Source organism: Mustelus asterias, chromosome 13 (assembly GCF_964213995.1).
Source record: "Mustelus asterias chromosome 13, sMusAst1.hap1.1, whole genome shotgun sequence".
Taxonomy (NCBI): Eukaryota; Metazoa; Chordata; class Chondrichthyes; order Carcharhiniformes; family Triakidae; genus Mustelus; species Mustelus asterias.
The window spans coordinates 94,035,485-94,048,532 of NC_135813.1; the positions used below are offsets into that span (position 1 = coordinate 94,035,485).

At 41.9% G+C, this 13,048-nt stretch overlaps 1 protein-coding gene across 1 annotated transcript in view; it reads left to right on the top strand.

Moving 5' to 3' along the window:
- Positions 1–1,924: 1,924 nt before the first annotated feature.
- LOC144502298 (T-box transcription factor mls-1-like) overlaps positions 1,925–13,048 on the top strand; it is a 30,943-nt gene continuing 19,819 nt past the window's right edge. The window contains exons 1-3 of the mRNA XM_078226110.1: positions 1,925–2,001; positions 3,972–4,122; positions 5,872–5,994. Of these exons, the coding sequence (XP_078082236.1) occupies positions 1,925–2,001; positions 3,972–4,122; positions 5,872–5,994 (351 nt within the window). The remainder of the gene's footprint in view (positions 2,002–3,971; positions 4,123–5,871; positions 5,995–13,048) is intronic.

Genomic DNA, 13,048 nt, shown 5'->3' on the forward strand with positions numbered 1-13,048 from the left:
CATTATTTTTTAATTTCATTCTCTTTTTATTTCTTTTCCTGACTCCCGAATAACAGGTAGTCAAAACTTTAAAAAAGGATCTGACAGGAAAAAGCTTCACTTTGATTTTATTTTTGATGAATATATTATGTCTCCTTTTTTATTTGCATCCTGAAAAATACTCTCCATTTTATATTCTATTAGGAATGTGGCAATAAACTGAGCAAAGGAACAGACAGTGTGAGATTGAAAACTGAAGAACAGCTCTAGGGTTTCAGTTCATGTTCATTCCATTATTTAAAAATGTATCAATGGCAGAGATAAAAGAAAATGAGAGAGCTGGAATTTTCAAATAAAATAGGAAGTGCTGAAAATGGCCAGTGGCCTAGTTAATGCTGCCCTTTCCTCTCCACCACCACCGACCCCCCCAAACAAAAGAGTTAGGTAGATCCTTTATCAGAACATTTCTAATGAAACAGCCCATTCAAAATACTAACCTATCTTCCTAATACAAATTATGCTGAATCTACTACAAAAGTGTGCCAAATTGGAACTTAAGTAACTGGGTAAAGACTTAAGTAAAGCCAATGAAAGTAATAGCATGCTGAAAAGTCTGAAATAACTCGTAGTTTGTATACACAGTAAGTGGCAAATAGGCAGCTCACAAGACAACTACAAGTCTTCAAAGGATAGAGGGGCAAATGTCGGTCATGTTTGAAGTGACAGAGGCCATCATCTTCATATGTTAGTGTGCTGGATAGATGTAAAATCTTTCTGGTAGTGTACTTCGAAAAGTGAGGGATATAACATGATCAGATATTTGAGCTACCCATCCTACATCCCCACACAAGATATTCCTGAGACTAACAGATTAAAGTCTGAGGATATTTTGAACCAAAAAAAAGTGTTAGTTGCTTTGGTGTTTTGTTCAGCAAAACAAACATAATTTGGATGGATTCCTGGACAGGAATAAGATTAAGGGATATGATGAAAAGCTGGATTTGTGGAGTTGATTTATCAAAACTGAATGAATCTTTTGGCCTGAAGCCTTTGGTGCTTGCTTGGCCATACTGCACTGCCCATTCTTCCCTTTAAGTACAGTTAATATGATATTACAATTGGTGAGCAGAATTTGTTACTTAAGCATAACAAATTGACTATTTTAGTTTTTCCTCCTCTAGTCTCCTCTTCAGCTGCCTGTGAGAGATTATTGATTTCTTTTTGCAGTATTTCATTGAGTCGCTTGATACATGAGTGTCTAATATATCTCTGAAATCTAGAATAGTTTATCTTCAAACCACTGGCTCTAAAAAGCATGAAAATTACTCAACTGAAGCCAAGGATCCCAGTGGCAGTCATGAGCTTTACACTTGGTGCAAAGATGACACCAATTCAAATAACATTATCATTGTGCAGATTGCATCACTAACATTGTGCATTGGATGAGTTAAAGAAACATTGCCGCACTTCCTGATGCTTCAGTTGCTATATTCACTGCCCAGTGAGATATACAAACTACAGCGGTCCCAAGTTCAATTCCCAGACTATTTGATTTAATTCTGAAAGCAAACACGAGCATAAAGTGTCTTATAAGCTTGAACCGATGGCCTACAAGTAAGACAACTGAATATAGAATTGGAAAGGAACAAATTAGGGCAGGCCTTTACATTTTGTAATATACAGTAAAAATGAGAAAGGAATAATTGGCAATCTGGTTGTGCAAGGCCCTTTGGGGATCAGCGACCATAATATAATAGTGTAACGAAGCACTTTCACCGATTTCATTAGAAACATAAAAGGTATTTATTAAGAAGGAAACAGGAGCCTCATAGCTGTAGGTAGCCCCCAGAATGTCACTATCTAGGAGAACACTACTCACTGGGATGATTTCACATAGGCCATGTGACCCTTTTTCCACTGTGCTGCCCTTAAAGGGACAATCAAGATGGAGAGCGATGTAGTTGATTCTGAGACAAGGGTCCTGAATCTAACTGAAGGAAACTACAATGGTATGCGGCACAGGTTGGCTATGATGGATTGGGGAACTCTCCTTAAAGGGATGACAGTGGATAGGTAATGGCAAACATTCAAAGAGTGGGTGAACTACAACAATTGTCTATTCCTGTCTGATGCAAAAATAAAACAGGAAAAGTGGCCAAACCACAGCTTACAAGAGAAATCAGAGATAGTATAACATAACAAATAACGTACCAGAAATGTTGGGGAACACAGGGTTTAGTGCGGTGGAGGAACCAAAGGAAATCATTATTATTGGGAAATGGTGATGGTAAATCCCCAAGGCTTGATAACCTACATCCCAGAGTACTTAAGGAAGTGGCCTTCGAAATAGTGGACACATTTGTGATTATCTTCCAAGATTCTATGGCCTCTGGAACAGTTCGTACCCAACCATTTAAAAAGGGAGGTAGAGAGAAAACAGGGAATTATAGACCAGTCATCCTGACGTCGGTAGTGGCATAAATGCTAGTAGAATCCACTATAAAAGATTAAATAGCAGAGCATTTGGAAAACAGTGGCAGGATCGAACAAAGTCAACATGGATTTACAAAAGGGAAATCATGCTTGGCAAATCTACTGGAATTCTTTGGAGACATAACTAGCAGAGTTGATGAGGGGGAGCCAGTGTTATTTTTTATTTGGACTTTCAGAAGGCTTTCGACAAGGTCCCACGTAAGAGATTAGTGTGTAAAATTAAAGCACATGGGATTGTGGGTAGTGTATTGAAATGGATAGAAAACTAGTTTACAAACAGGAAACAGACAGTAGGAATAAACAGATCTTTTTCCAAGTGGCGGGCAGTGACTAATGGGGTACTAACGCAATCAGTGCTAGGACCCTAGCTATTCACAATGTATATTAATGATTTAGATGAAGGAACAAAATGTCATATCTCCAAAAACTTGATGGAGAGTGAGCTGTGAAGAGGATGTAGAGATACTTCAGTGTAATTTGGACTAGCTGAGTGAGTGGGTAAATGCATGGCAGAAGCAGTGGATAAATGTGTGGTTATCCATTTTGGTAGCAAAAACAGCAAGGCAGATAATTATCTGAATGGCTATAGATTGAGAGAGGGGAATGTGCTACAAGACACATGGGTGTCATTCTACAGTCGCTGAAAGTAAACATACAAGTGGCGCAGATGATGAAGAAGGCAAATGGTATGTTGGCGCGAGGTTTCGAGTACAGGAGCAGGGATATCTTGCTGTAGGGCATTGGTGAGACCACCCTAGCAATAAGTGTGCAGTTTTGGTCTCCTTACCTGAGGATGTTCTTCCTATGGGGGGAGTGAAGCAAAGGTTTACCAGGGTGATTCCTGGGATGGCGGGACTGGCGTATGAGGAAAAATTGAGGCAGTTAGGATTATATGCTATATTATGTAGTAGAATGAAGAAGGATCTCATAGAGACTTATAACTTTCTAACAGGACTAGACATGGTAGATGCAGGAAGGATGTTCCTGATGGCAGGGGAGTCAAGAACCAGGGGTCACAGTTTGAGGATGCAGGGTAGACCGTTTAGGACTGAGATGAGGAATAATTTCTTCACCCAGAGAGTAATGAGCTTGCAGAATTCTCTACCACAGAAAGAAGTTGAGGCCAACACATTGTCTGTTTTCAAGAAGGGGTTAGTTATAGCTCTTGGGGCTTAAGGAGCCGAAGGATATGGAGAGAAAGTGGGAACAGGTTACCAAGTTGTATGATCAGCCATTATCATAATGAATGGCAGAGCGGGCTCAAAGAGCTGAATGGTCTACTCCTTTTCCTATTTTCTATGTTTAGAACATATCTTCCATTAGAGAATTTTACACACTTTACTATGCCCCTCATGCAACAACATAATCCCTCAGGAGGTACAAAAGGTCATCAAGCATTCTTTAATAATGGCCTGTATGGTACACAGTTACTTTGGTCCTTTATATGTTACATAATTTTAACATAAAAAAACAAATTGAGTATTTTATATTATTTCCAGGTGTTTATTCCCATCGATTGTGGTCACTCTGCATGGGCTAGACCCAGAAAAATCATACACACTTATGGTGGATATGGAGTCAAGCAGTGACCAGCGCTATACCTACACACAGGAGCGAGGTTGGTGTCCATCTGCTCCAGCCCGACAGCAGGTGAGATACAACACTTGGCACTCCTTTGAAACAAATAGCTATATATAATTCAGTGACCAGATTATCAAAATCATCAAATTCCTTTGGTACTGATTAATGTGGAAGCTGATCAGTTCGAATACATAGATTGAGGAGTGCATAAGAAGTCCATTTTAAGAAGATGATACATTTCTTGTATGTTCTGGATAGTGCAGTTTAAAATAGGAGTGTATGACTAGAGATGGCAGGAATCCTATTTACAGAGTAGTCTGGATTAGACTACCTGAAAGTAGGTATGGTTTTAATGCTGTCCTTCAAAAGATAATTTGACAGTTTTCTGACTGAGGGGAACATTCCTGGTTATAGGGACAAGATTGTTGGTATAAGGTTATTCCCCTTATTTTTGTCCCTGCCAGATTAGTGGTTGGTCAATGGTGTGCATATCTAAATGGGGCAGCTTGGCAGGCCTTCTGAGTCTATACCTGCCCATTGCATTCAGGAACCAGATCAGAAACCCAAGGTATATTATGAAGTTAGACTAGACCCCAAACATTTGCTACTTTGACATTAATTTGAGGATAAGGCATTTCACTCCAGATGTGATTTTATTGATACACTCGTAAGCTTTTATCAAAACAAACTTTATTTAACAATACAGCTTAACTCATTAAAAAAAAGGAATTAGCTTAACTTTTACCAATTGAACAATACTTCAACATGACAAGATACATAGGAATTGTATTAGTTCCAGTTCAAGCAATATTCCTCTTATAGACTTAAACTGCTCCTCAAAATCAACACACAAATGCTTGTATTTGGGCTACCAGCCCTCAGACCTCTAGAACACTTCTAAAGAGAGAGACAGAGAGAGAAAGATCTATTTCTCCCAGCAGGTCCCAGACAGCAGCCTCCAGAGAGAGAGAGACAAAACAGCAGCCTCCAGAGAGAGTAAAACAGAGGCATGTCTTGTTTCTTTCAGAACCCAGCAGTAACTGCCTGCTTTCCCATGTAAGCTTAGCTTCTCCCCTTGAACATACGACTGTCTTTGTCAATCAACCTATTCAAAACCCTACTCTGAAACTCCAGAAGAAACCCCAAGTTAAAAAAATCATTAACTCAATAACACAAACACATCCCAAGCTAAAATCAATCTTAGCCTGCATTCTCAGCATGTGAGCTGCCTGGTGCCCAGACAAATTGGCACCGTGTAAAACAGAACTGAATTTTAAACATATCCCTTACAAGAAACACAATATAATTATATTTCTTAAAGGCACAGTATCATCACAGCATGTATCCAACCTAACCCATATACCCAACTATAGCAAGCCAAAGTGAATTGGCAGTGACTTGACTAGGTGGGATTTGGAAGTGGGTCACAGCAGTAATAGCACATTGAAACTAAGATTGGAGGATGGGTTACTATACATATGGGAGAAGCTCAGGTCACGTACTTAAGTTCTTAATCAAGCATCGCAAAAAACATAAAGGTCTAACTAATGCGACTGTCAATTCATGAGTACCCTGTTAACAAGTGGAAATCAGTTAGTAACTTGTTTAAGAGCTGGAATACCATGCCACAACCACCTTAAGCACTGAAGCAGAACAAAACGAGTTAGTGCCACACCGGAGGTAAATCAAAAATGACTGAACAATCATGCACGCGAACATAAATAACATACTGAGGCAAACTGGTTGAATTGCTTTTTTCTATTCCTAAGTCCTTATGTTTCTGAACCATTTGTGTTTCCTTTCTTGAAAATTGCACAGCAATCAAGTGGAGTGTATATCCATTCAGATACACCAGCCCTTGGAGCTGAGTTGAATAAGAAGCCCATATCTTTCAAATTGCTCAAAATCTGCACAACAAATGGGATTGGAAACAAAGGCATGGTGAGTCTGTATTTGTAAAAAAATTCCAAGGTGAGGGTTGTTTGGGGCATTTATATTTGGTTTGATCTTTGTCTCTCCTTTCTCCTGAAAGTGCTGATTATGTTTGAGCGGTAGTTCTACAGCTGCTATCAGTCACACCCATGAAACCGTTGTCAAATGTTTAAGTTATAACAGTAACTACTAGTGGACTATTTGTCCCTGAAGAGCACTGCAACCAAATCATATCCTATCCCTATTTGGAATCACTTTGCAAGAACTTATTTGATTATGATGAGGAACCTTGGATTATTGGAGTTGTTCTTAATGTTGCCCTGGCTGCGATCAGATAATTCAGCATCGTATATCAGCATTTAGTAGGCATGCAACCAGAAATTTGCCTTAGCTGTATTGCTCTGTACCACAGAGCCATCAAAAGGAAAATGTAGGTGTGGAATTCAGGAAGTAGGACTGTGAGGAACTTGCAGTTTGACATAAGAAATGGGAAGGCATTGGAGACTGACGGGCTTAAAAAATGGATAAATCCCCTGGCCCAAATGAATTGCATCCCAGACTGCTGTGGGAGGTGAGGCAGGAAGTTGCAGGAGCTCTGACACAAATTTTTAATTCCTCTCTATCCACGGAGGAAGTGCCAGAAAATTGGAGGATGGCTAATATGGTTCCACTTTTCAAGAAAGGTAGTATAGATGAACCAGGAAATTACAGACCGGTGAGACTCACGTCAGTGGTAGATAAACTGTTGGAGAAAATTCTGAAGGAGAGGATTAATGTCCATTTGGAAAGGCATGGATTGATTAGGGATAGTCAACATGGCTTTGTCAGAGGGAGGTCATGCCTAACAAATTTGTTAGAATTTTTCAAAAAGTAATCCCGTGTGTGGATGAGTGAAGTTCAGTTGATGTCGTTTATATGGATTTTAGCAAAGCTTTTGACAAGGTCCCATATGGGAGATTGATTGAGAAGGTTAAAGCATATGGAATTCAGGGAAATTTGGTGAGGTGGGTCAGAAACTGGCTTCGTAATAGGACTCAGAAGGATAGTGGTAAAAGGTTGTTCCAGTGACTGGATGCTGGTGTCCAGTCTGTACCACAAGGTTCAGAACTCGGAGCTTTATTGTTTGTTGTATGCATAACGACATAGATGAAAATGTGGGGGGAATGATGAACAAGTTTGCAGATGACACCAAGATTGGTAGGGTGGTTGATAGTGAAGAAGATGATTGTAGGTTACAGGAAGATATAGATGGGTTGGTCAGATGAGCAGAGCAGTGGCAGATGATATTTAACCATGATAAATGCAAGGTGATGCATTTTGGAAGAAGAAACAAGACGAGGAAATATTTAATGGCAGGACACTGGGAAGTTCAGAGGAACAGAGGAATCCTGGGGTAATTAATCACAGATCCGTGGAGGCAGCAGAGCAGGTGAATAGGATAATTAAGAAGACATGGGACACTTGCTTTCATCAGTCGTGATATGGAGTATAAGAGCAAGGAGGTATTGTTGGAGTTGAATAGAGCATTGGTTAGGCTAAAGCTCGAGTACTGTATGTAGTTCTGGTCACCTCACTATAGAAAGGATGTTATAGCATGAGAGGGGATACAGAGGCAGTTCACCAGGATGTTGCCTGGGATGGAGCATTTGGGCTATAAGGAGAGACTAGATAGGCTTGGGTTGTTTTCTTTAGAGCAGAGAAGGCCAAGGGGGGACACGATTGAGGTGTATAAGATTATGAGGGTTATGGATAAGGTGAGTAGGGAGCAGCTATTCCCCTTGGTTGAGGGGTTAATCATGAGGGGGCATAGTTATAGGATGAGGGGCAGGAGATTCAGAAGGGATTTGAAAAAAACATTATCATTCAGAGGGTGGTGGGAATCTGAAATGCATTGCCTGAGAAGGTAGTTGAGGCTGGAAAGCTTACAACCATTAATAAATACTTGGATGAGCACTTGAAACATCAAAACATTTCAGGATATGGGGCAAGTGCAGAGAGTCCATGGAGTTGGCTTCATAAATTCAACTTTTAAAAATGGCCACCCGCAGTTTGGACTTTTAGTTGGAGGGGGATGGGGGGGCTGAACTAGCAGTTGGGGCAGGCAACCTAGGAACAATTGCTGAGGTTGCCAGGCGCAGAGTAGGTTGAGTGTAGAGTTGAACTGGATACAAGACCTGCCTGTGTGCTTCACCATTCCTAAATACAAAAAAAAGAAACAAAAAATATCCCCAAGCACTCCCTATGCCACATCTTTGCTGACCTCTCCCATCTGCCTTGCCCCTCACACACCTGATGCCAACCCATGCATCCCCATGCCAGCTCATGCCCCATTACCCAACCTATTGCCCCCAAACCCCTCTGCTTGCTTGGTGACAAATCATGCTAGCAAATGCCCCAATCATCACTCTTCGCCCTTACTCCTTCTACACCTAGTATCATTGTACAGTTCCTCAGCAGCTTTTACACTTCCTGGACAGTTTTGACTGGACAGTTCTTTGACAGAGGGACAGCTTTATAACAGTTCCCTGATTGATGGAGAATTCCTTGATATCTGGATAACTTCATTGACAGCTGGACAGCCCTTTAACATTTCTTTGACAGCTGGACAGTTTTTTAACAGCTGGACAGTTCTTTAACAGTTCCTTGATAGCTGGACAGTTCTTAGACTATAGAACAGCTCCTTAACAGTTCCTTGAGAGCTGGATAATTCCTCGAAAGTTGGACATCTCTTAACAGTTCCATGACAGTTGGGGAGTTCTTTGACAGATATACAGCTCTTTATCAGTTATTTGACATCTGGAAAGCTCCTTGACTGCTGGACAGCTCTTTAATAGTCCCTTAGCAGTTGAACACTTCTGTGACAGTTAGACAGCTCTTTAACAATTTCTTGGTAATTGGATATTTCTTTGTCAGCATGGCAGCTCTTTGACAGTTGGACAGTTCTTGTGACAACTGTACAGCTCTTTAACAGTTCTTTGACAGCTAGACAGCTCCTTGACTGCTGGAAAGCTCTTTAACAATTCCTGAGTGTTGGGCAGTTCTGTGATAGTTACACAGCTCTTTAACAGTTCCTTTGTGGCTGGACAGTTCTTTAACAGCTGGAGAGCTCTTTGACAGCTCGATAGTTCCAATGAGTTTGTGTCTAAAAAGTGATAATCATGTTTATTTGTAAAATTCCCAAAAATTGCTTTACCTCTCCCAAAGGTGTCTAAGATCGTTTCCAAAAGAGTACCTTACTCTCCAAACAAATCCATCAAGTCAGACCTCCTTTTACCTGTTCTAATCTATGCAACCCATGTTTCATGTTCCTGACCTTCAAAAATCCCATTGCAGTGGAGGCAGTTGGTGATTTAAGTGGCCAGCACCCTTTGCAAATCTGTGAATTGCACCAATGCAAACCCTGGCCTAATTCCAGCCCCAGCTCTGTGAAAATGGGAAATGCTGAGTTTGGTCAGGCATTTCCAGGATTTTTGCACAATGGAGAGACTCTCTATTGTGGCAGAAATCTAGACCTTCGTCTTATTTTCTTCTGGGTTAAGTTATGTAGTAACCACAAAATAGTAGGCATAGAGGTGATCATGGAATTATATAACTCAGAAGGAATCTATTTATCCCATTTTCCTCTCTTGGCTCTTTGAAAGAGATATTCAGTTGGTCTCACTCCTCTGCTTTTTGGCATTGCCCTGAATTTTTTTCCATGCAAAGTATTTATCCAATTTCCTTTTAGAAAGTGATATTGAATTTGATTCCACCTCCCTTTCAGGCAGTGCATCCTAGATCACCATAACCCGCTATGTAAACGTTTTTTCCCTCATGTTACTTCTGGTTCTTTGCCAATGTTAGAATGAGCTCCACAGAGACACTGGACTTGCACAATATGTTGATGTTACAACTGACTAGTTAGGCATTACTTCCTTTAAACGGGGTACTTCATTTGCAAACATGTGGCGATCTTATTTTTGTTCACTTAGGGAAAAGAGCTATGTATCTTAATCACATTAGTTGCAGATAAAGTTTTTTTTAAAACACGTTTTATATTCTCACATTATACATAACCAGATGAAAAGTATTGCAGAAAATGTATTAGTTTGAAAAGCTGACCCTTTTAAGAGATAGTTCTTTCCCCCCTCCCCTTGTTCAAAATTAATAAGTGTCCTTCTATAAATATTGCTTTGGCATCAAAGCAATTTTAAAGAAAAAAATCTGTTTTTACAATAGAACTGATTGGAGACCTGAGAAACATGACATTTACATTACTCAATGACAGTGCTGTCTGGTCAATGAAATTTTAACAGGCATTTAAGTGAACATTTAATTATTTAAGTAGATTAGCATTTGCAGAGGTGACAATGAAGGACATTAATTGTTTTAAGTGTTTATTATGTGTGTGCAGACTACAAACCATACACTTAAATAAAAATTAGTCTTGCTTATGAAATTGTCTTTTTACTTGTTGATTTCCAATGGTCTTACACAGAGTGAGCAAGTGTAGTCTTCAGATGAAGACTGGACTTGGCATGCAGATGTAACTCAGACATATATTACACTCATGCATGTTTTCCTTCTTATTTTTATATTGTCATTATAAACACCGATGTCCATATTTATAATAGGAACTGCCTATGGAAAAAAAATGTATATTTAAAGATGCACCTGCTGATTTCAAGCGGATGTCCATGATGCCAACTCAGAAACGATTAGAATAAAAATGCTGGCTGGAAGTAAGAGAAAACAACAGGTTCTGCACCTTTCCAATGTCCTTGGTCATGGAAGTTGTTGCAGATGCTTGTAGAATCATCAATGTTTATTCAAAAAAGATGTAATGTCTGGATATATTCCTTTTGCCTGCAGAGGCCAGGTTCCTGCATGTAAAAGTATGCAGCTCTTAGCAAGCGTAACATTGTGAGCCTGACTGATAATCTTAAATTGATTATAGTGTAACTCTTAGCATGCTCACCATTGTTTTGTCCCAAGATTGGCGCATGCACAGTGGTCCTGCACTGATGGCCTCCCGATTGCTGGCCAGCCCCGCGACCCCCGCTAGACCAGCTCTCCTCCCCCTCCCCATGACCCAATCACTAGCCTCCCAGCTATTCCCGGGCCCAGCCCTGACCACCCCCCCACCTCGTCCCAATTGCTGGGCTCCCTCCTTCCCCGACTGATCCCTAGACAGCGTAGCAGTGGGATCCCCCCCCCCCCACCCCCACCGATCGCTCCCTAGGCCCCGCCCCTTGGGAGGGCACTTTGTCCCTTGGGCAGTACTAGAGGGCACAAGCTGACACTGCCAGGGTGCCCATGCCCAGGGGCAGGGGGCACCACTGCCTTGCCGCCCAACCCTCTGGGGGCCCCAATTTCACCCCCTTCACTCCAACAGGGTTGGGCCACCAGTTCCCCAAAGGTGGGGAGCTAGTATAAACTCCCCTGGAGTGAAACACTCTCGTAGGGTGGGAGAGGCTAGAGGGCCCAGAGACTTCAGTCCTGGGCCTACTAATCTCATTTAAATTGTAGGGAAATGATTATTTAAATCATTCCCGCATCTCCCCGCCAATTTCCAGCTGCAAAGTTTTGGTGACAAAAATGATTGACGAGGGAAGGGTCGTGGATGTCGTCTACATGGATTTTAGTAAAGCATTTGACAAGGTCCCTCATGGCAGGCTGGTGCAAAAGGTTGAATCTCACGGGATCAAAGGTGAACTAGCTAGATGAGTACAGAACTGGCTTGGCCATAGAAGACAGAGGGTAGCAGTGGAGGGATCTTTTTTTGATTGGAGGTCTGTGACTAGTGGTGTTATCGGACTACACACTTCAGCCAGATGAAATCGAAGTTCTCAGCCGAGGGCTCAACTTTTGCCCCACTACCAAAATAGACCCCATCAGTCTCGCAGCGGACACAGAGGAATTCATCAGGCGAATGAGGCTGCGGGAGTTCTTCCACAAACCCCAAGAGGCCAACAGCGAACACAATGAGACAGCTAATGAACCGAAACAGCAGACAGAGAGATCCGCAGTGCAACCGAAGAGGAAAGAGTCGAATTGGACTCCTCCGGAAGGCCACTGCCCTCGACTTGACATGTATGCCCGAGCCATCAGGAGGTGCGTCAACACCAAATTCATCAGCCGCATTCACAAGACAGCCCCGAACATCACCCAAGCACAACGCAACGCCATCCACGCTCTCAAGACCAACCGCAACATTGTCATCAAACCAGCAGACAAAGGAGGGGCCATTGTCATACTGAACAGAACGGATTACTGCAAAGAAGTGTACCGACAACTGAACAACGAGGAACACTACAGACAGTTACCCACAGATCCGATCAAAGAACACACCCGTCAACTCAACACTCTGATCAAAACCTTTGATCCGGACCTTCAGAGCACCCTCCGTGCTCTCATCCCACGTACTCCACGCGTTGGAGATCTCTACTGCCTCCCAAAAATACACAAGGCAAACACACCCGGCCGTCCCATCGTTTCAGGAAATGGAACCCTGTGCGAGAACCTCTCCGGCTATGTCGAGGGCATCTTGAAACCCATTGTACAAAGAACCCCCAGCTTTTGTTGTGACACTACGGACTTCCTACAGAAACTCAACACACATGGAGCAGTTGAATCAGGAGCACTCCTTGTCACAATGGATGTCTCGGCACTCTACACCAGCATCCCCCACGATGATGGCATTGCTGCAACTGCCTCAGTACTCAATGCCGTCAACTGCCAGTTTCCAGATGCAATTTTACAACTTATCCGCTTCATCCTGGACCACAATATCTTCACCTTCAACAACCAGTTCTTCATCCAGACACACGGAACAGCCATGGGGACAAAATTCGCACCTCAATATGCCAACATCTTCATGCACAGGTTCGAACAAGACTTCTTCACCGCACAGGACCTTCAACCGATCTATACACTAGATACATCGATGACATTTTCTTCCTTTGGAGTCATGGTGAGCAATCACTGAAACAACTATATGATGACATCAACAAGTTCCATCCCACCATCAGACTCACCATGGACTACTCTCCGGAATCGGTTGCATTCTTGGACACACGCATCT